A 22,486-nucleotide genomic window follows, 5' to 3' on the forward strand; every position below is an offset into this window, starting at 1 on the left:
GCCAGAAAGCCAGGAACAAAGTGAGAGACTGACATAATAAAAGACAAAGGCAAAAAAATTTCAAGATGAACCAAGTAATCAGTTATGTCAGGTGCCTCTAAGAGATTTGGAAAGATGAAGACTGAAAAGTCAATGTTTGCTTTGGCCATAGAGATCATGGTGACTAGAATAAGAATAGCTTCAGTGGTATAGACGTACTTGGTGGTGGTGGAGGAAGAATCCCAATTGCAGTGAGTTGAGTGGTGAGAGGGGAGCAGTAGATATAGTAGATAAACGTGTATGCTTTGTCTATAATATTATTATTAGCCAATACATAAAATAATTATTTTTATAAAGTATGAAAATGGACTTAACTATACTTTTCATTTAGTCAGAGAAACTAACTGCATATGTGAGAGTAGAATTTCAAATCACTTAACTGTTAAGATCCTATTTGGGGGGAAGGAGAATCAAAAAGCACCATTCAAATTCATATAAACATCAGGAAGTAAGTACACCTGGAAGTTAACAGTGACTAACTTGTCTCTGGGAGGTGAGATTAGGTAAGGCTTTTATTTTCATCTTTTTTAACTTATCTGTATTTTTTAATTTTTTTTCTTTAATGAGTCTGAGTTTTTAAAAGATACATTTTTTAAAACAACAAAAGCAAATATATTTCAAGGTTCGCCATTAAAATGCAAAGTAGGCCTTACATTGTTAGTAAAGTGGGACTACTCTTAGCTAATATAGGTAGGGCATTAACAGATTAAGACTTTCTGTGACCGTAAGTAGAATGTAAGAACTCTGCAAAATTCTCCAAACTTGTAAAATAATTATGCTTCTTCATCATTTTTTTATTAGTTCATTGTGTTCTGTTTAAGTAGTCTAAGTAAAACAAAAATTTTACAGTTAATCATTAAGTCTTCTCTGCACAAGTGGAATTGTTATCTTTGCAAAATAAAATCAGTAAATTATATAACTTATTATATTTTACATAGACAAGTATTCTCTCCCCAGCTGCCTAATTTAAATGCTCTTCTGTTTGAATTTGAGTAATATTTTCTTTCTTTCATTCTTTATGCTTTTAATTGTCAGTGTCTAACTGAAATTAAAGTTACTAGTAATAAGTACCAATTACTCAATTCCAAAATTATTAAATGTTCCTTTTTAATTTAAATACTTTTTAAAACTTGTTGAAATACTGATTATCATTTTGATCTTGCACTCTCAAAGAACATTAATTTCAGAATTGTGCATAAACTGTGAAATAGTAAATGATACAAACTTATCATAAAGCTAAATTATTAATACTGATTTTTGTTTTCTGTGATACTGTTGTAGAAGTATTAAGTGCAAACAAATTTAATTAAATTCTTTTTTCTTTTCTTCGCTAGCACCAAGAATTTAGTTTCCTCCTCAAAGAAAGGGTGTGTCCTCTTGTGATAAAGCTGTTTTCTCCAAATATAAAATTCAGACAAGGTTCCAGCACTTCATCTTCCCCAGCACCAGTTGAAAAACCGTATTTTCCCATCTGCATGCGTTTGCTGAGAGTAGTGTCTGTTCTAATTAAGCAGTTTTACAGCCTTTTGGTAAGTGCTAATTTCCATACATGTTTGTGTGTGTAATCACATGCAGTACTCTTTTTGGAAGGTATTCTGTTATAATGTGTTTAGCTTTTTTTATTTTAGCAGACTTTTTATGAATACCAGTCAGTGTTCTCCTAGGTACTCCAAAGGTTTATTCTGTCCTTTTTTGAATTGTGCTTATGTTTACATAGTATTTGTGTGTGTGTGTGTGTATCTATTCTTGACTTTTTATAATAATGGGACCGTACGATATTTGTCTTTTTGTGATTGACTTCTGTTTCACTCAGCATAATGCCTCCCAATTCATCCGTGTCATCCATGTTACGTTTTGTGGACTCCTCATTATTCTTGATACTTGCATAGTATTCCATTGTGTATATGTATCACAATTTGTTTATCCATTCATCCATTGATGGGCACTGAGGTTGTTTCCTTCTTTTTGCTATTGTGAATAATGCTGGAATGAACATAGTTGTGTATATGTCTATTGGTGTCACTGCTCTTATATCTCTAGGATATAAACCTAGGGGTAGGATTGCTGCATCATAGGTATTTCTATTTCTAGCTTTTTTAGGAAGCACCATACTGTTTTCCATATGTGGTTGTACCAGTTTACAATCCCACCAGCAATGTATATAAGAGTTCCAGTCCTCCCACAACCTCACTAGCATTTGTTGTTTTCTATTTTTTTGATCATAGCCATTTTTGCAAGGGTGAGATGATATCTCATTGTAGTTTTGATTTACATCTCTCTCTAATGGCTGATGATCTTGAGCATCTTTTCATGTATTTGTTGGCCACATGAATGTCCACTTTGGTAAAATGTCTGTTCATGTTTTTTGCCCCTTTTTTGTTTGAATTGTTTGTCTTTTTGTTGTTGAGTTGTTGAAATTTTCTATATATTTTAGAGATTAGACCATTATCAGAAATGTCTTTGCCAAAGATTTTTTCCCAGTCTGTAAATTCTCTTTTTACTCTGTTGGTAAAGGCTTTTGATGAGCGTATTTAATTTTTAGGAAGTTATCTATTTTATCTTCTATCCATTTGTACATTTTTAGCTTTGTTTGATAGGCTATTTATGCTGAAAATTAGGTCTCCTAGTTTTGACCCTATGTTATCTTCCAGGAACTTTATAATTTTAGCTTTAACATTTAGGTCCTTAATCCCTTTTGAGTAAGTTTTTGTACATGATGTTAGGTGTGGATCCTGGTTCATTTTTCTGCATATGGATATCCAGTTTTACTAACATCACTTGTTAAAGAGACTTTTCTTCCCCATTAAATGGATTTTGACCCTTTGTCAAAGATCAGCTGCCCATAGATGGGTGGATTTACTTCTGGGTTCTCAAATCTATTCCACTGGTCTATGTGTCTGTCACTGAACTAGTACCAGGCTGTTTTGATTACTGTGGCTGTATGTTAAGTTTTGAGATCAGGAAGTGTGAGGCCTCCTACTTTGTTCTTCTTCATCAATATTGCTTTAGCTATTTTTGGCCTCCATCTTTTCCATATAAACTTGGAGATTAGTTTTTCCATTTCATTAAAGAATGTTGTTGGGATTTGGATCAGGACTGTATTATATGTATCAGTCGGTTTTGGTGGTATTGACATTTTCAAAGTGTTAAGTCTTCCAGTCTGTGAGTGTGGAAAGTTTTTCCATTTATGTAGATTTCTTTTAGTTTCTTGCAGTACTGTTTTGTAGTTCTCCTTGTGTAAGCCTCTTATGTTAGCAACTCAGTATGTTAACCATTCACACCACCCAGGATCCTCAGTAATTTCTGCTTTGAATGAAATTGCTGTTATTGAGAGTATATTCTATTTTGGACACTGTATGAAATGCTTACATACCTTAATTCATTTAGACTTTACAACACACCTGTGAAGTAGGCATTCATATTTCCATTTTACAATAGATAAAATAAGCCGCAGGATTTTAATGTAATTTGCTTGAGACCATGCCACTTTTAAGCTGCAGAGCTGAAGTATGAACTAAATCTGTTAGACAGGAAAGCCCACAATCTTAACGATTACATTCTGCAACTTAACCATTATCTTAGTTTTTATTTCTTTTGCTCCCCAAAGCCTCTCTTGGACTTTTATGCTGCCAGTGCCAACTTCCTTGCTAGGTTCCTACCATTCTCTGTATTCATCCGCTTGATTGTGTAGAGGGGTATGGGGGAGGGAGACAGATAACAGCACAGCCAACTATAGAAAAAATTGAATGTTACTGCCTGAAGGAAGAGGAAGACCTGGCTCCCTACTTCACTTATGTTTGGGGGTGATGATCAACTGGTAAAGTCTCCCTTCCCAATAAGGCAGATGAGTTCTTCAGATGTATATATTAACTCCTCAGTGTTATAAGTTGTTACGTTGGGAATTTCCAACATTATTTGCATAGGAAAATTCAGACATTGAACAGTTTCTCCAAGGGTAAAAGAGGCATGGTAGTTGTAGGGTGAGCGAGATGTGGTTGATGTGGAATGCCTATTATTTCTCTGTGTTTTCTTTATTTAATTCTGGAAATAGTATATCTCTTAGAGGACATACTAGAGCAGCGGTTCTTACTCTTTTTGGTCTCAGAACCCCTTTATGCACTTAAAAATATTGAGGACTCCCTAAGAGCTTTTGTTTATGTGGATTATTTCTATCATTATTTATTTTATTAAAAACTGAAGCTGAGACAATACTAAACCCATTGTATGTTAACAAAACACTTATTTTTGTGAAAAATAGCTACATTTTCTAAAGCAAAAAGAAGTATTGTTTTACAGTTTTGGAAATCTCTTTAATGTCTGGCTTAATAGAATACAGCTGGATTCTCATACCTCCTGTATTCATTCTGTTGTGATAGGTTGTTTGGGCTGAACTATATGAAGAAAACCTAGCATTACAAACAGAAGTAGTTGGAAAAAGTAGAATTATTTTAACAGCCTTTTCAGATAATAGTGGATATTCTTCTTTGATGGAATACCAAAACTGGACTAGTGACACTTTTTTAAAGCTTAGTGGCAATATAACATCTGAAACCATATCAATAACATTTTCATACTCTGCTTTATTAAAATCCTTTGGTCCATCTTGTGCTCTGAATGGATCTTTACCCTGAATGGATGATTTTGTAACAACACATATTTTAGTCATACAGATTGGCCAAATGTTGACACTTCATACAATACCAAAAAATATCCCACTTGTTAATATTTCCACCTGTCTATCAGAAAAGTCTTTAATTATTGAGACACTGTCAAGTTCACAGAGGCAGATAAAAGCCTTCCAAAATTCTAATTTTGTTTGATAGCTCAAATTTTATCATTGGCAACAAATGCTGTCAGTTGCTTTCCCTAAAGTGACAGAATCATTTCGTTCATTTTCGATAAATGTCTGCAGTATACAGAAGTCTAAATAATCACAGTTTGTCATTTGCTCTTTCAAGCAAAAATGGTGTTCCTTAAGGAAAAAAAGCAGCCAGTTCAGGTTGCAGCTCAGTCACAAACGCTTTTCCTCCTGACAACGATCATGCTTTATACATGGCAGAGGTGCTTTGTGTGTACTTCCCATTTTGACACACTGCTTGTTAAAAAGATGTGTGCGTATTTTATTTTCATTCATCATGATTCTTAAGTCAAACTGACCTTTTTGTTTTTTTTAAACTGTGTGTAGAGTGGAAAATACAATGATACTAGTTGACAGTTTGGTGTCACTGCCTTGATTGATGCTAAAGCTTCGGCTGTTTTACCCACCTTACACCATCAGTGCAAATGTTAATACATTGAAAAAGGCAAATAATATCTTAGTATTATTATGAAAATAATTTTGACCTTACAGACCCCCTAAAAGGGTCTTGGGGACCCCCAGGGATCCAGGAACCACACCGAGGGAACCACTGTACTAGAGAATCAGTGTACTTCCCCAAATGATGATGAGTCACCAGTTTCTCATTCTATCAAGAAGCTCAGGAGCAAAGATAACTAGTCTCCAAAAATTAGTTGTGTTAATTAGTGACTAGAGGAATTTAGAATGCCCCACTAATTCAGGTAGAGATACATCCACGAAACTATATTTTTTTCCCCTTTCTTTTTTATCATGTGAGCTAGGCGCTTCTCTATCCTCTGAAACACTCAGGATACGGGCCCAAAAACCAAAGCCACTGCCACGGAGTCAATTCTGACTCACATACCTCTTTTAAAGAAAATGCCCTTAATGTGAAACTGATTGTAAATGGCTAGAGTATTTCTCTTCTGCTTTTTGATCTACTGTTTTTAGAAAGGAATGAATAAGGCTAAATTGATTGGCCAGCCTAATTTGCCATTTCTTCACAGACATCTCTCTAACAAAGGATTTTATCATTAACAAACCTATTAGCCATAAGAGTGTTAATTCTTATCCAGCCCCTGAAAGATTCCTGCATTTGAATATTCTCCCAGACTTTCTTCATTGTCTCCCAAACCTGCAGTTATCTTATATACATTATACTTTACCAGACATCTCTGTCATACTGTGTTAGAAATTATACAAGGATAGCTTTGATTAGTCTTAGGCCCATCAAATGTCTCTTGACTATTATCTAATACCAAAAGACTGCATGAATTCAGAAACATTCATGGCCTCTCATGCTTGTATAATAGAGTTCATGGAGTACTAATACTTCTCCATGCCACAAAAATTGGACTTAGGCCATAAATACTAGTATTATTTTAATTGTTGTAAAATATATACAATATATAATTTGCCATTTTAGCCATTTTCAAGTATACAATCCTGTGGTATTAATCACACTTAGTGTTATTCAGCCATTGTCACTACTTGTTTCTAAAAGTTTTTCGTCATGAAGCAATGACTCCCATTTGACCCTTCCCACATCCCATGCTAACCACTAATCTACTTTCTGTCTCTATACTTTTGTTCTAGACATTTCATGTAAGTGCGAGCATACAATATTTGTCCCTTTGTGTCTGACTTATTTCACTTAGCATAGTGTTTTCAAGGTTCATCGTGTGTAGCATTTATTATAACTTTGTTCCTTTTTTATGGTAGAATAATCATAGATACTAACCTTAATACCCATTTCCTTCTACGTACAACCTCTTGGGGGAAAGATTAACAGACTTACAATAAGAGCCCTCCATTTAAACCTTTGAGAACAATTCAGTGCCCTCAACACTGGTTCTCTGATGAAGCTTTCACACTTTGCAAGGAGGGACAAGGGGAGCGCAAAATTCCTGACCTCTGGAGATAGGCTCCCTTTTTTTACTCCAATTTTAAAGTTTAATGACTACAGTACAAATCAAGTGATTAATTGATTTTAGCCGTTCTGTCATAGGAGAGGAAATGATCTGCTCTTCAAGGCAGGTTTTGTAATATTTTAACTTCTTTGGCTGTGGTATACTTGATGTTTTTGAGAGCCTTGATTTTTTGGCCTCAAAACCTAGCCGATGAACAAATTGTGCCACCACATTTATATTCTACTTTCACTCTAAGGAAGATGTACTTTTTGAATGACCTGCTAATATTAAGACCCTTTGGCAGACACAACTGTTGCTGTATGGAGTCACTAGCATGAGTCTTCCTTTTTTAGTTTTTTCTCTAGAAACCTTTCCTTATGAAGGTTCATTTGCTTTAGAAAAAATAGTGATGCTCTTTACATTTGTGTGGAACTTTATCATGTTTAGGGAAAGTTTTTTCATTCTTAACATTTTCTCATTTGGTTTCTAAGGAAGGTGAGGGTACTTTTATCCTTTATACGGAGGTTAAGTAGCTTGTCATGCTCAAGGTTGGTAAATGAAGAAGCTGAGGCATCTGATTTCTGATTTAGTGCTTTTCAACTATATTATGTTTAGAATAGTGACAGACTTCAGCCTTATGACTTCACAAGTCATAAGTAGTCTAAGGATAAAGTTGGTTTAGTCCTCTTTCCTTTATCCACATAGTTATATTCTGTTTTTAAGCACCCAGTTAAAGATACTAAAGGCATTAGAAAATAGAAAATTAGACAATACCAATCACTAGGACTTTGGGCTAAAATCCTGAGGGCCATTGTATATTCCAAGTTATGGCTCACTCATTCTGGGACACCTACAGCTAAAACATCAAATAACCAAGAATCAATTTGTCCTTAGGAATCCCAATGTCCGTTTAATTCTCACCTCCCAGAGGTCCTGCCACATCCTCCACTAGTATGTAATAGAAAGAATCCATTAATCTTTGAATATACTGGTTGTTTTTTGTTTGTTCCCTCAGTCATCAGACATTTAATGAAAACCTAGAATGGACTTTAAACACTATTATTATTTATTTACAAAGAGCTGGCTAAAAAGATGATGTCTATATTAATAACAGTAATGATAGCCAATAATAGAGCAAAATTATGTATCAGGCCCTGTTCTAAGTACTTTATATACCTTATACCTGACCACTACTACAGGTTCCTTGTTTTCCCATTAGAAAATATATGTTAAGCCACCTTTGGCTTATTGCCTCCTTGTTTCTGAAGCAGCAGGAGAAAACATGAAAAAACGGCTGTGGTATTATTGAAGAGTAAAGCATATAACCCCATCAGCAGTTTACATGGCATACGCTACCTCACAGTTTGCAGAAATGGGGATGGATGGCATGATGGTGCACAGTGCTTCCTAAAGGAGATTAACCTTGTTAGCACTAAGGAGCCCTGGTAGCACAGTGGCTAAGCACTTGGCTGCAAACCAGAAGATTGGCTGTTTGAACCCATCCAGTGGCTCTGTGGGAGAAAGACCTGGCAGTCTGCTTCCATAAAGATAACAGCCTTGGAAACCCTATGAAGCAGTTCTGTTTCTGTCGCAGGGGGTTGCTGTGAGGCAAAACTGACCCGACGGCACCTAACGTTAACAATAGCAGTTCACTAGTGCGAGTTTTCAGGGTTATATTTAGAGAAACACTGTGATTATTTTTACTGTTAATGTTTCTACATGCAGCTACTTTTACCTTCTCTTTTTCCTTTGCTCTGCTCTCTTGGGAATTTTAATTTATTTCAAATGTAAGACATAGTTTAAAAATTGGTTTGTCCATGATGCTAAGTTAAGAACAAGAATGTGATTTATAATTCTCCTTGATGCAAAGAAGTATTATCAAAAGAAATTATACTTTTTAGGTAACTGAATGTGAGATATTTCTGTCACTTCTGGTGAAGTTTCTGGATGCAGATAAACCACAGTGGTTACGAGCAGTTGCAGTGGAATCAATACACAGACTGTGTGTGCAGCCTCGGCTATTAAGGTAAAACCTTAGCAATATTTTGCTAAATGGATAAGTTAATGTTTATGTTGGCAGGAAGAGTTTAAGTATTAATTCTCACATATTAGTGATTTCTAAACAAAGGAAACTGTATTGTGTGTATACAAAGACGCAGAGTGTGGGTAATGGAAAAGAACTGCATGGTGGGCACAAAGTGTGATTTAGCAGTTTCCATTTGTCTGAGTTTACTGAGTTAATATAGCCAAGATAATTTTTTGGGGGGGGGGAACCTTAACCTCAGTCTGAGCCTTCGTTCTAAGTTAGTAAAATCACTCAGGTATAATAAACAAGTTTTAACTATATAATTGAAACTGATTTAGCGACATCATTTGCTATAAAAAATGTTTACAAATTTAAATATATTTAAATGTCTTTCCAGAAACATTTTAAATTATCTTGCAGGTCATTTTGTCAATCCTATGATATGAAGCAACATTCTACCAAGGTTTTTCGTGATATTGTGAATGCACTGGGATCATTTATCCAGTCGTTGTTTCTTGTGCCTCCTACTGGAAATCCATCTGCTACAACAAACCAAGCTGGTAAGGACTCATTTGTATTTTGCTTTTTATATTCTGCCATAATTTACTATATTCATCATTCTGAGAGGACATTTTATTGAACTCTTGTGACTAGAGAAATTTAGAGTACCGAAATTTACTGATAGTAAAGACTTATATTTTGAAGAGTAATTTGATCTCACTCATTTCTTTTCTGGATACTTTTTTCTTCTCTGATATACTTTCAGTTTCTCTAATTACGTAAGAACAGAAATTTAGATACTAATCTTCATTTTAGAAGAATGTTCATGTGATGTCTCCTTATAAAGACCCTATGGGGTCTGTTAGTCCCCCTCTCTGTTGTTTTTTTATTGTGGTAAATGTATATATAATAAAACGTGCCGCTTCAACATTTTTTACATGTACAGCTCAGCCACATTAATTATGTTCATAGTGTTGTGCAACCATCACCACTATTAATTTCCAGATTTTTCCATCTCACTTGACAGAAGCTCAGTGGCTCTGAAGCAGTGACTCCCTGTTAGTCTCTCTTAACAAAAGGGGTGAACTTCATTTAAGTTTGCGAATCAGTATACTGCTTGTTGCTTCCCTTTACCTTCTTTCTCTTCCACTTTGTACTAGCGATTCTTTTTATTCTTTATTCTTACCTCTGATAAAAATGTTCTAATAAAAGGTATATTATAAAAATTGGCAGGATTTTTACTTACTAGTAGCTTTAAATTTTTTTTTATTGTGGTAAAGTGTATATAACAACATAGTTGTCATTTTAATCATTTTAAAGTATATACCCTATTGACATTAATTTTACTCGTCATGTTGTGCAATCGTCACCACTATGTATTTCCAAAATTTTTCATCATTCCAATTATTAGTAGCGTTTATACAAAAAAAGAAAATGTTGTTTTGGGGAAACAGGGAGACTCACTAGTGGGATTGATAAATTTCATTTTTTTGCATGATATCCAATTCCTGTAGCACAGGAAATTTTAAAAAATTGACCAGAAGTTTGAGTATTAACCACAAACCAAACTCGTTGCCATTGATTCTATTCCTACCCATAGTGACCTTGTAGGACAGAACAGAACCGCCCCATAGGTTATCCAAGGAGTGGGTGTTGGATTTGAACTGCTGATCTTTTGGTTACCAGCCAAGCTCTTGGCCAGTGTGCCATCAGGGCTCTGAATATTACTGACTTGTAATTAAGTATAGGTATACCTTGGCGCTATTGCAGGTTCAGTTCCAGACCACTGCAATAAAGTGAATATCTCAATAAAGCAAGGCACATGAATTTTTTTTTATTTCCCACTGTGTATATGTTATGTTTACACTATATTATAGTCAATTAGGAGCCCTGGTGGCATAGTAGTTAAGAGGTCAGCTACTAACCAAAAGGCAGTTCAAATCCATCAGCTGCTCCTTGGAAACCCTATGGGGCAGTTCTACTCTGTCCTATAGGATCTCTCTGAGTTGGAACTGACTAGATGGCACCTAACAACAACAACAACAAGATCTATTAAGTGTGCAATAGCATTATGTCTTAAAAAAAAAAAGTACATACCTTAATTAAAAAATACTTTATTGCTAAAAAAAAATGCTAACCATCATCTGAACCTTCAGCAAGTCATAATCTTTTTGCTGGTGGAAGAGCTTGCCTCGATGTTGGTGGCTGCTGACTGATCAGGGTGGTGGTTGCTGAAGGTTGGAGTGGCTGTGGCAATTTCTTAAAATAAGACAATGAAGTTTGCTGCATCGATTGACGCTTCCTTTCACAAAAGATTTCTCTGTAGCATGCAGTGCTGTTTGGTAGCATTTTACCTGCAGCAGAACTTCTTTCAAAATTGGAGTCGATCCTCTCAAACCCTGCCGCCGCTTTATCAACTAAGTTGAAGTAATTTTCTGAATGCTTTGTTGTCAATTCGACAATGTTCATGCATCTTCACCAGAAGTAGACTCCATCTCAAGAAACCAGTTTCTTTGCTCATCCATAGGAAGCGACTCCTCATCTGTTAAAGTTTGATCCTGAGCTTGCAGCAATTTAGTCACATCTTCAGGCTCTACTTGTAATTCTAGTTCTCTTGCTATTTCCACGACATCTATAGTTATTTCTTCCACTGAAGTCTTGAACCCCTCAGAGTCACCCATGAGAGTTAAAATCAACCTCATCCAAACTCCTGTTAACGCTGATATTTTGACCTCCTCCCGTGAATCGTGAATGTTATTAATGGCATCTAGATTGGTGAATCCTTTCCAGAAGGTCTTCAATTTACTTTGCCCAGATTCATCAGAGGAATCACTATCTATGGCAGCTGTAGACTTAGAAAATAGTAATAATACTTAAATAATAAGACTTGAAAGTTAAAATTACTCCTTGATCCATGGGCTGCAGAATGATGTTGTGTTAGCAGGCATGAAAACGTTAATCTCCTTGTATATCTCCATCTTGGTGACCAGGTGCTTTGGTGGCCAGGTGCTTTGTCGATGAGCAGCAATATTTTTAAAGGAATCTTTTTTCCTGAGCAATAAGTCTCAACAGTGAGCTTAAAATATTCAGTGAACCAGATGTGCTGTCATCCAGGCTCTGTTGTTCCAAATGTAGAGCAGAGACAGAGTAGATTAGGTCAATCCTTAAGAGCCCCAGGATTTTTGGAATGGTAAATGAGCACTGGCTTTAACTTGAAGTAACCAGCTGCGTTAGCCCCTAACAAGAGAGTCGTCCTGTCCTTTGAAGCTTTGAATCTAGGTATTGATTTCTCCTCTCTAGCTATGAAAGTCCTAGATGACATCTTCCAATAGAAGGCTGTTTCATCTACACTGAAAATCTGTTGTTTAATGTAGCCATCTTCATCAGTTATCTCAGCTAGGTCTTCTGGATAACTTGTTGCAGCTTCTACATCAGCACTTGGCGCTTCATCTTGTACTTTATGTAATGGAGATGGCTTCTTAAACTTTATGAACCAATCTCTACTAGCATCAGACTTTTCTTCTGCAACTTCCTTATCTCTCTCAGCTTTCATACAGTTGACACAGTGGCTGCAACAATGGGCTCAAGCAAACCATGATTGTGAGGATGGCACAGGACCCGGCAGTGTTTCATTCTGTTGTACATAGGGTCATTAAGGGTAAGAACCAACTCGACAGCACCTAATGACGACAGGGTCTTGCTCTGGATTAAGCTTTGGCATAAGGGAATGTTGTGGCTGGTTTGATCTTCTAATCAGACCACTAAAACTTTGTCCATGTCAACAATAAGGCTGTATCTCTTTCTTACCGTTCATGTATTCACTGGAGTAATACTTTTAATTTCCTTCAAGAATTTTTCCTTTGCATTCACAGCTCGACTGACTCAAGAGGCCTAGCTTTTGGCACACCTCAGCTTTTGATATGCCTTCCTCACTAAGCTTAATCATTTCTCACTTTTGATTTAAAGTGAGAGGTATGTGACTGTTCCTTTCACTTAAATACTTAGAGGCCATTGTAGGGTTATTAATTGGCCTGATTTCAATATTGTCATGTTTCAGGGAATAGGAAGGCCTGAGGAAAGGGAGAAAAATGAAAGAACGGCTGATCGGTGAAGCAGTCAGAACACACACATTATCGATTAAGTTTGCCATCTTATATGGGCGCAGTTCATGGGACGCCAAAACAATTACAATAGGAATGTCAAAGATCACTGATCAGAGATCATTATAACAGATATAATAACAATGAAAAATTTTCCAATATTGCGGAATTTACAAAATGTGACACAGAGACGAGACGTGAGCACATGCTGTTGGAAAAATGGCGCCATATACTTGGTCATCTCAGGATTGCTGCGTATCTTCAATTTGTAAAGAACACAGTATTTGTGATGCGCAGTAACTGAAATGCACTGAAGTGAGGTATGACTGTAATAAATCGGTATCTTTACTTTTTTCCCTTTATTTAATAGGAAATAATAACACAGGTGGCCCAGTCTCAGCACCAGCAAACTCAGGAATGTTGGGAATTGGTGGAGGTATTACTTTGCTGCCAGCGTTTGAATATAGAGGAACTTGGATACCTATTCTGACTATAACAGTTCAAGGCAGTGCTAAAGCCACCTAGTAAGTAGTAGTTGCTTTATTTTATAAGGAATGCCATTTTTTAATCCTAAAATTCTTCTTTCTGCATTATATTTAAAATTTTAAACCTAATATTCCTGAGGTATTTTACAACTTGTTTTCTTTTGTCATATTTTGAAAAATCTACCTAGGACTGTTTTTTGTTGTTGTTGTTATTGTTGTTTATTTATTTATTTTAACTATTTGCAAACTATTAACAGCATTATAAAGCAATGTATGATTTTTTTACTTAATGTATAGCTTTTTGGTTGAGTACAGGGCTTGGTTTCAGACAACTTGGACTTAAACCTTGGTCTCCTAGTACTAACTGAGCTACCTCTTACAAATTAGTTAACCGTTTTTTATTTCAGTTCCACTTCTATAAGCGGGAGTAGTAATAAATCTACCTTTCAGGACTCTGCATGTGAGACGTTATTTTCAGTGCCTAAGTAGCCACACATTTGTGGTTCAACAAGTGGAATTTTTAGTTTTTAATTAATCCATGTTTTATGGATTTCAGTGTAACATATATATTCAGCAACATATTGTTGATTTTTCTTAAGTCTTAGTGAATTGTAGTGCTTAACAGAGATAAAGCAATCAATATCACATGGGTTCAGCATTACTGCAGTTACTAGTATATTTTGAATAATTGGTATGTGTAATTAAAACACTGTTCGTGTAATAGTCAATCAAGTCTTTTAATGTGAAATAGAATCTCTGAGTAGTTTCAATGATAAACGTATATGGTATTTCAGTCTACATCATCATAGAGATTTTACCGTGGAGCTTTATGTTCCCTAAAATTATGGACGTATAGAATCATAAAAGACTGAAATCTTTTAACTAAAATTCGTTTTTCTTCTTAGCCATTATAAGATATTAAAGTTACCTAGTCTCATATAAGCTTTGCCTTGCTATAAAATGTATTACGGCTTGAGATTATTACAATATCAAGTTATAAAACAATCACATTTCTACCACTGAAGGGAATATTAGTGATTAATACACCTCCTCACTTCATTTTATAAACTGAAAAAAGCCTCAGCGCATAGAACAAATTGAAGCCCTTGTGGAGCTTACATTTTAGTGAGTGAGATAGTAAGGACACTAATAAACATCTAATGTAACCTCGAGTAGTGGTTAGTTCTAGGAAGGAAAATAAAGCAAATTAAGGGGATAAGGAGTGACCGGGGTGAAGATAAAAACAGAAAGGGTCTCTTCAGTGTGCTTGAGGGAAAAAAAAAGCCACAAGAGAGTAAATAATTTAGCCAAGTTGTAGAATTCCTTTTTTATTAATAAAAGTCTAAAAACAAATTGCTTATTAATAATTTTAGCCCTCATAATTTAAAAGACTTGGGTTTTAAGTCATTCTGCTACTAAATAGTATGGTTTTGAGTACAGCACTTTATTTTACTTGATCTTGATTTTTTTGAACATTAAGGCAAGTTTAGACTAAATCTCAAAACAAGTAATTTTTTTAGGGCCGTACATAATTTGATTATTCACTTTTGAAACATAAATAGCCAGAAAATATTGGATGCTCTTCTGGGTTAGTATGTTCATATTGGAACTGCCCTGTTGAATTTAGCATCTTTCGTTCATTCATTGAGGTTCAATATAAAATTATTTTTAGTATTATCTTTGAAGGCATACATATAAATCTTGGTTGTACATTCTCTTATTGACTTCTTAAGTATGTAGTAACTTGAAAACTTGAGAAGAGTAACCAAAAAAACCCAAACCCATTGCCAGCAAGACAAATTCTGACTCATAGTGACCCTATGGGACAGAGTAGAACTTCCCCATTGGGTTTCCAATTTGAGGCTGGTGGACTTGAACTGCCGACCTATTGGTTAGCAGCTGTAGCACTTAACCACTATATCACCAGGGCTCCATAAGAAATACAGACAGAAATAACTTTAACATATGTGTTTTTGTTGTTAGGTGCTATTGAGTTGGTTCCAACTCCTGGAGATCCTTGTACCACAGAACGAAACACTGCCCAGTCCTGTGCCATGCTCACAATCGTTGTGCTTGAGTCCATTGTTGCAGCCACTGTGTCAGTCCATCTTGTTGAGGGTCTTCCTCTTTTCCGCCGACCCTCTACTTTACCAAGCATGATGTCTTTCTCCAGGGACTGATCACTCCTGACGACATGTCCAAAGTACATGAGATGCAGCCTCACCATCCTTGCTTCTAAGGAGCATTCTGGTTGTACTTCTTTCAAGACAGATCTGTTTGTTTTTTTGGCAGTCCATGGTCTATTCATTATTCTTAGCCAACACAATTCAGAGGCATCAGTTCTTCTTCGGTCTTCCTTATTCATTGTCCAGCCTTTGCATGCATATGATGAAATTGAAAATACCATGGCTTGGGTCAGCCACACCTTAGCCTTCAAGGTGACATCTTTGCTTTTCAACACTGTAAAGAGGTCTTTTGCAGCAGATATGCCCAATACAATGCATCTTTTGATTTCTCGACTGCTACTTCCATGGGTGTTGATTGTGGATCCAAGTAAAATGAAATCCTTGACAACTTCTTTCTTTTCTCTGTTTATCGTAATGTGGCTTATCGGTCCAGTTGTGAGGATTTTTGTTTTCTTTATGTTGAGGTATAATCCATACTGAAAGCTCTGCTCTTTGGTCTTTATTAGTTAAGTGCTTCAAGTCCTCTTCACTTCCAGCAAGCAAGGTTGTGTCATCTGACGCACACCTTTCCTGACTTTAAACCACATAGTATCCCCTTGTTCTGTCTCAACAGCTACCCCTTGATCTATGTACAGGTTCCTTATGAGGGCAGTTAAGTTTTCGGGAATTCCCATTCTTCCCAGCGTTATCCATAGTTTGCCATGATCCACACAGTCGAATGCCTTTGCATAGTCCATAACACACAGGTAAACATCCTTCTGGTATTCTCTGCTGTCAGCCAGGATCCATCTGACATCAGCAATGATATCCCTGGTTCCACGTCCTCTTCTGAAACCGGCCTGAATTTCTGACAGTTACCTGTCTATATACTGCTGCAGCTGTTTTTGAATGATCTTCAGCAAAATTTTGCTGGCATGTGATATTAATATTACTCGATAATTTCTGCGTTAAGTTGGATCACCTTACCTGGGAATAGGCATAAATATAGATCCCTTCCAGTCAGTTGGCCAGGTAGCTGTCTTCTAAATTTCATGGCACTTCCAGCACTGCTTCCGTTTGTTGAAACATCTCAATTGATATTCTATCAATTCCTGGAGCCTTGTTTTTCACCAGTGCCTTCAGTACCATCAGTTCCTGATCATACGCTACCTCTTGAAATGGTTGAACATCGACCAATTCTTTTTGGTTTAATGACTCTGTGTATTCCTTCCATTTTCTTTTGATGCTTCCTGCATCGTTTAGTATTTGCCCCATAGAGTCCTTCAGTATTGTAACTCAAAGCTTGAATTTTTTCTTCAGTTCTTTCAGCTTGAGAAAGCCGAGCATGCTCTTCCCTTTTGGTTTTCTATCTCCAGCTCTTTGCACATGTTGTTATAATATTCACTTTGTTTTCTCAAGCCATAATCTTCTGTTCATTTCTTTTACTTTTATCATTTCTTCCTTTTGCTTTAACTGCTCAATGTTCAAGAGCAAGCTTCAGCGTCTTCTGACATCCATTTTGGTCTTTTCTTTCTTTCCTGCCTTTTTTAATGATCTCTTGCTTTCTTCACGTATGATGCCCTTGATGTCATTCCGCAGCTCGTCTGGCCTTCAGTCATTAGTGTTCAGCACATCAAATCTTTTCTTGAGATGGTTTCTAAATTCAGGAGGGATGTACTCAAGGTCATACTTTGGCTCTCGTGGACTTGTTCCAGTTTTCTTCAGTTTCAGTTTGAACCTGCATAGGAGCAACTGATGGTCTGTTCCATAGTCAGACCCTGGCCTTGCTCTGACTGATAACGTGGGGTTAACATAAGTATTGGAAACATTATACTCATTTAGATTTATTTCACTGTGGCTGCCCTAGAAATTGAGCTTGTGACAGTTTTTGGACTTGATTTTAAATTTGAGCTATTTAAATAAATGAATTACTCAGAAAACGAAGCCTGTTGCTGTTGAATTGATTCTGACTCACAGCGACCCTATAGGGCAGAGTAGAACTGCCCCATAGGGTTTCTAAGGAGCATCTGGTGGATTTGAACTGCTGACCTTTTGGTTAGCAGATGTAGCTCATAACCACTATGCCACCAAGGTTTCCAAATGTGTTATATTATACCCAAAATTACGTAGCAATTCTAATAAAGCAGTGAGGTAACAACGTATATGCTTTGTTTTAGGTTCATGGCATAAATAAAAACAAATATAACCCAGCTTTTCTCATAGTGCTTCATTGCTTTTTATGGGTGAATAATAGTCCATTGTATGGATATATCACATTTTGTTGATGAATTAATCAATTGATGATCATTTGGTTGTTTATATTTTTTGCTATTATGAATAATGCTACTATAAACTTTTATATACAAGCTTTTTTGTAGGCATAGATTTTCATTTATTTTAGGTGTATGCCTAGAGGTGGAATTGCTAGGTTATATGAATGATTACTCTCAGTTTTTGAGGAGCTGCCAAACTGTTTTCCAGTGTAACTGCTTCATTTCACAGCCCTACTAGCAATGTATCAGAGTTCCAGTTTCTCCCCATCCTCATCAGCACTTGTTACTTTCTGTCTCTGATTGTAGCCATGCTGGTGGATATGAAGTGGTATCTTATTGTGGTTTTGATTTGCATTTCCCTTACGAGTAACGGAAGCCCTGGTGGTACAGTGGTTAAGAGCTTGACTGCTAACCAAATGGTGAGCAGTTAGAATTTACCAGCTGCTCCCTGGAAACCCTGTGGGACCATTTGAGTCTGTCCTGTAAGGTCACTATGAGTTGCAGTTGACTCAACAGCAGTGAGTTTGGTTTGGTTATGACTAATGATGTTGAACATTTTTTCATGTGCTTATTGGTCATTTTTATATTATCTTGGGAGAAATGTCTATCCAGATCCTTTGCCCATTTTTAAATTGGGCTATCTGTGTTTTCATTATTTAGTTGTAAGAGTTCTTTATGTACCCTGGATACTAGTCTCTTATCAGGTAATATGACTTTCAAAAAATATTCTCTCATTCTTGGGTTGTCTTCATTTTCTTGATAGTGCCAATTAAAAGTTTTTAATTTTGATGAATCCATTTTATTTGTTTTTCCTTTGTTTCTTAAGCTCTTGTTATAATTTCTAACAAATCATTGCCTAGTCTAAGGTCGTGAGGATTTATGCCCATGTTTTCTTCTAAGAGTTTTGTAGTTTTAGCTCCTTTATTTAGGTCTAGGATTCATTTTGAGTTTTTTTTTTTTTTTTTTTTTCCGTATATGGCCTTAAAGTAGGGGGTCCAGCTTTACTCTCCTACGTCTGCACATCCAGTTGACCCAGCACCATTTGTTCTTTCTTCATTGGATTATCTTGATAGATTTCAATTTTAAGGTATTTAAAATCATGATTTCCTGTTTGCCGTGATTGAAAACAAAAGGTTTGTCCTCTTTTCTCAAAGGTTTCCCCTAACTACAAGGTGGAAACTGTTCTGAAATTTGAACTTATTAATACATTGATGCGCTTAAGTATTATTCTTACCCTGCTGGCATATTGGATCTGAGATGACAGGAAAACTGATATTTCACAGTAATACTTTTCCCACGTTTGAAACCATCATCCTCGTTACAGGATTTATTTGATTTTATAGCACCTTACTTTAAAAGTCAACACCTAAGTCAGAGTTTGAGAAATTTTATAATCTGGTGAGTTCTTTTTTTTTTTTTTTTTTTAACTTTTATTGAGCTTCAAGTGAACGTTTACAAATCAAGTCAGTCTGTCACATATAAGTTTATATACCCCTTATTCCGTACTCCCACTTGCTCTCCCCCTAATGAGTCAGCCCTTCCAGTCTCTCCTTTCGTGACAATTTTGCCAGCTTCCAACTCTCTCTATCCTCCCATCCCCCCTCCAGACAGGAGATGCCAACACAGTCTCGAGTGTCCACCTGATACAAATAGCTCACTCTTCATCAGCATCTCTCTCCTACCCACTGTCCAGTCCCTTTCATGTCTGATGAGTTGTCTTCGGGAATGGTTCCTGTCCTGGGCCTACAGAAGGTTTGGGGACCATGACCGCCGGGATTCCTCTAGTCTCAGTCAGACCATTAAGTATGGTCTTTTTGTGAGGATTTGGGGTCTGCATCCCACTGATCTCCTGCTCCCTCAGGGGTTCTCTGTTGTGCTCCCTGTCAGGGCAGTCATTGATTGTGGCCGGGCACCATCTAGTTCTTCTGGTCTCAGGATGATGTAGGTCTCTGGTTCATGTGGCCCTTTCTGTCTCTTGGGCTCTTAGTTATTGTGTGACCTTGGTGTTCTTCATTCTCCTTTGATCCAGGTGGGTTGAGACCTCTGGTGAGTTCTTATTCTGTCCTGTATATGTCTTTATTTCTCCAGTATCAGCAATTACTGAAAATATTAGCATAATTGGGGAGAGGAGCCAGAAATGAATGATTAAAATAGTTATGAAAGTGGTCAGGGAGGCCTTAATTTTTCTAATCAGATCAGGAAAGTAGAGCTCCCTTCCAAACGAACAAACTCAGTGATATTCATTTACTTTTGCTGTTCTGCTTATCTTAATTTCTGTAGTCCATAAATTAGAAAAATAATTTTACATATTTTCATGTTTGTGGCTTTTTGTTAGGGTTCTGATTTTTTTATAATTTCAGCCTAGAGATGTTGGACAAAGTTGAGCCCCCAACTATACCGGAAGGTTATGCCATGTCTGTGGCATTCCATTGTTTGCTAGACCTCGTACGTGGAATAACTAGTATGATTGAAGGAGAGTTAGGGGAGGCTGAAACAGAATGTCAGACTACCACTGAAGCAGCTTCTTCACCAACACAGTCGTCAGAACAGCAAGATTTACAGTCAGCATCAGACCAAATGGATAAAGAAATAGGTATAATATTATGATTCTGTATTTTTCGTTTTTATTTTGAAATAGTTTGAAATTTATCGAGAAGTTGTGAAAATATTAAGAGTTCCCTTATATCCTTCACTCTGATTTCCCAGTTGTTAATGCTGTATTGTATTTGCCTTATCATTCTCTCTGTTTATATACATGTCACTGTACTTTTTTCCTGAACCATTTGAGAATAAGTTAGACATGATAGATTACCGATTATCCTTTAATATGCAAGTGTGTATTTTCTGAAAATAAGGACACTTTCCTACATAACCATAATATATTCACCATCAGAAATTTAACATTAGTCCAATATTATCATCTAACCCCAAATTCTCTTCAGATTTTGCCACTTGTCCCAGTGATGTCTTTGTGGTTCAGGATCGCATGTTGAATTTAGTTGCCATGTCTCTGTACTCTTTTTCAGTCTGCATCAGTTCCTTAGTTGTTATTTGTTCTATATGATCTTGACATTTTTTTTAAAGAGTACAGGCTAGTCAACTTGGGCTTATCTGATGTTTCCTCATGATTAAATTTGATTTATGCATTTTTGGCAAGGCTACCATAGAAATGTCGCTGTGCTGTATCAGGAAACATACAATATCAATTTGTGTCATTACTGGTGTGATGCCAACTTTCATCATTTGGTTAATATGGTGCCTGCCAGGTCTCTTCACTGTAAAGTTAATTAACTTTCTGTGGAGAAATACTTTGAGACCTTTACTATAAAATAGAGCTTTTCCTTCCCCTTCATTTATTTTATTTTGCTTATTTATCTAATATTAGTATGAATTCATGGATTTCTGTTTTATTCAGAGGTTTACAATCAACAACTATCATTATCTATTTTGATGCTCAGATTATCCCTGACATGGCTAGTAGTATCCCCTTCAGGACGGCCCCTGTGTACTTTTAGTATGTCCCCATCATTCTCTGAGTAATCCTTTACTATCTGATATAACAAGATATCCCAGGTTCATTTTGGATTTTTCTTGCCCAGCCATGGAGTCATCCCTTTTTCCGAGGAGCCTTGGCTCCTTTTAATAGAGAATCCCAAATCAAATCTGTTGCCGTCAAGTCAATTCCAACTCATAACGACCTTAGAGGGCAGAGTAGAACTGCCTCATAGGGTTTCTAAGGCTGTAGTCTTTACGGAAGCAGACTGCCACATCTTTCTCCTGCTGAGTGTCTGGTGGGTTTGAACCGCTAACCTTTCTATTTGCCACTAAGTGCTTAACCATTAGGTGGTGCAAACGGTTTGCACTCAGCCACTACCCTAAAGGTTGACAGTTGAACCCCCCCCCAGAGGTGCTATGGAGGAAAGGCCTGGTGTTCTGCTTCCATAAAGATTACAGCCAAGAAAACCCTATCGAGCAGTTCTACTGTGTAACACATGGGGTCACCATGAGTTGGAATTGACTTGATGATAGCAGATTGGGTTTTTGGCTATTTAGAAATGAACATGTGGACACTATGTGTATACACTTCTTGCTACCTGGTTAGGAAACAAATGTATACATACATACACACATAAGCAAACATCTGTCTACCTTTTTAGAGTATCTGTTTATCTAAAATATCATGCATAAGATCGTACCAATTTCTCCAATTCCAGTTCAGTACCACAAGGTTTATATTTATTTTGCGTATTTGTGACTCCTTTCCCCAACAGTGAGAAACATGGCTCCAGTTTTACTCAGTGTGTCTACTTATTTGCTCAGCTCGCATTGTATATAACCAATCACCTGGCTGAGACAGCTAGTTAACCTGCACCCACGCTCACTCCCTGCTGGTCACACAAGCCAAAAGCTTGGCCTGATGAAGGGAGAAGGGAATGAGAACTGATATATATATACACACACACACACACGTGCCTTGTTCGTTTTGAGACTTACTAGTATTTTTACAGTGATGACAAGTTACATTATTCAATTTCTTTGATGTTTTTATTTAGAATTGTAGAATTTACTGATTTTTAACTTCTTGACATATATATTTAAAGATATTAACCAGTTAACTTGTTTACAGAAAGATCTTACCATAAATATTTAA

General features: G+C 36.5%; 1 protein-coding gene across 3 annotated transcripts in view; it reads left to right on the forward strand.

Annotated features, from left to right (window-relative positions):
* MON2 (MON2 homolog, regulator of endosome-to-Golgi trafficking) overlaps positions 1-22,486 on the forward strand; it is a 114,896-nt gene that overhangs the window by 35,320 nt on the left and 57,090 nt on the right. For all 3 annotated transcript variants that reach the window (XM_049883760.1, XM_049883761.1, XM_049883762.1), the window contains 5 exons: positions 1,374-1,568; positions 8,688-8,812; positions 9,233-9,372; positions 13,283-13,436; positions 20,196-20,428. In XM_049883760.1, coding sequence (XP_049739717.1) covers positions 1,374-1,568; positions 8,688-8,812; positions 9,233-9,372; positions 13,283-13,436; positions 20,196-20,428 — 847 coding nt within the window. The remainder of the gene's footprint in view (positions 1-1,373; positions 1,569-8,687; positions 8,813-9,232; positions 9,373-13,282; positions 13,437-20,195; positions 20,429-22,486) is intronic.

The sequence above is a fragment of the Elephas maximus genome, chromosome 4 (genome assembly GCF_024166365.1).
Source record: "Elephas maximus indicus isolate mEleMax1 chromosome 4, mEleMax1 primary haplotype, whole genome shotgun sequence".
Lineage (NCBI taxonomy): Eukaryota > Metazoa > Chordata > Mammalia > Proboscidea > Elephantidae > Elephas > Elephas maximus.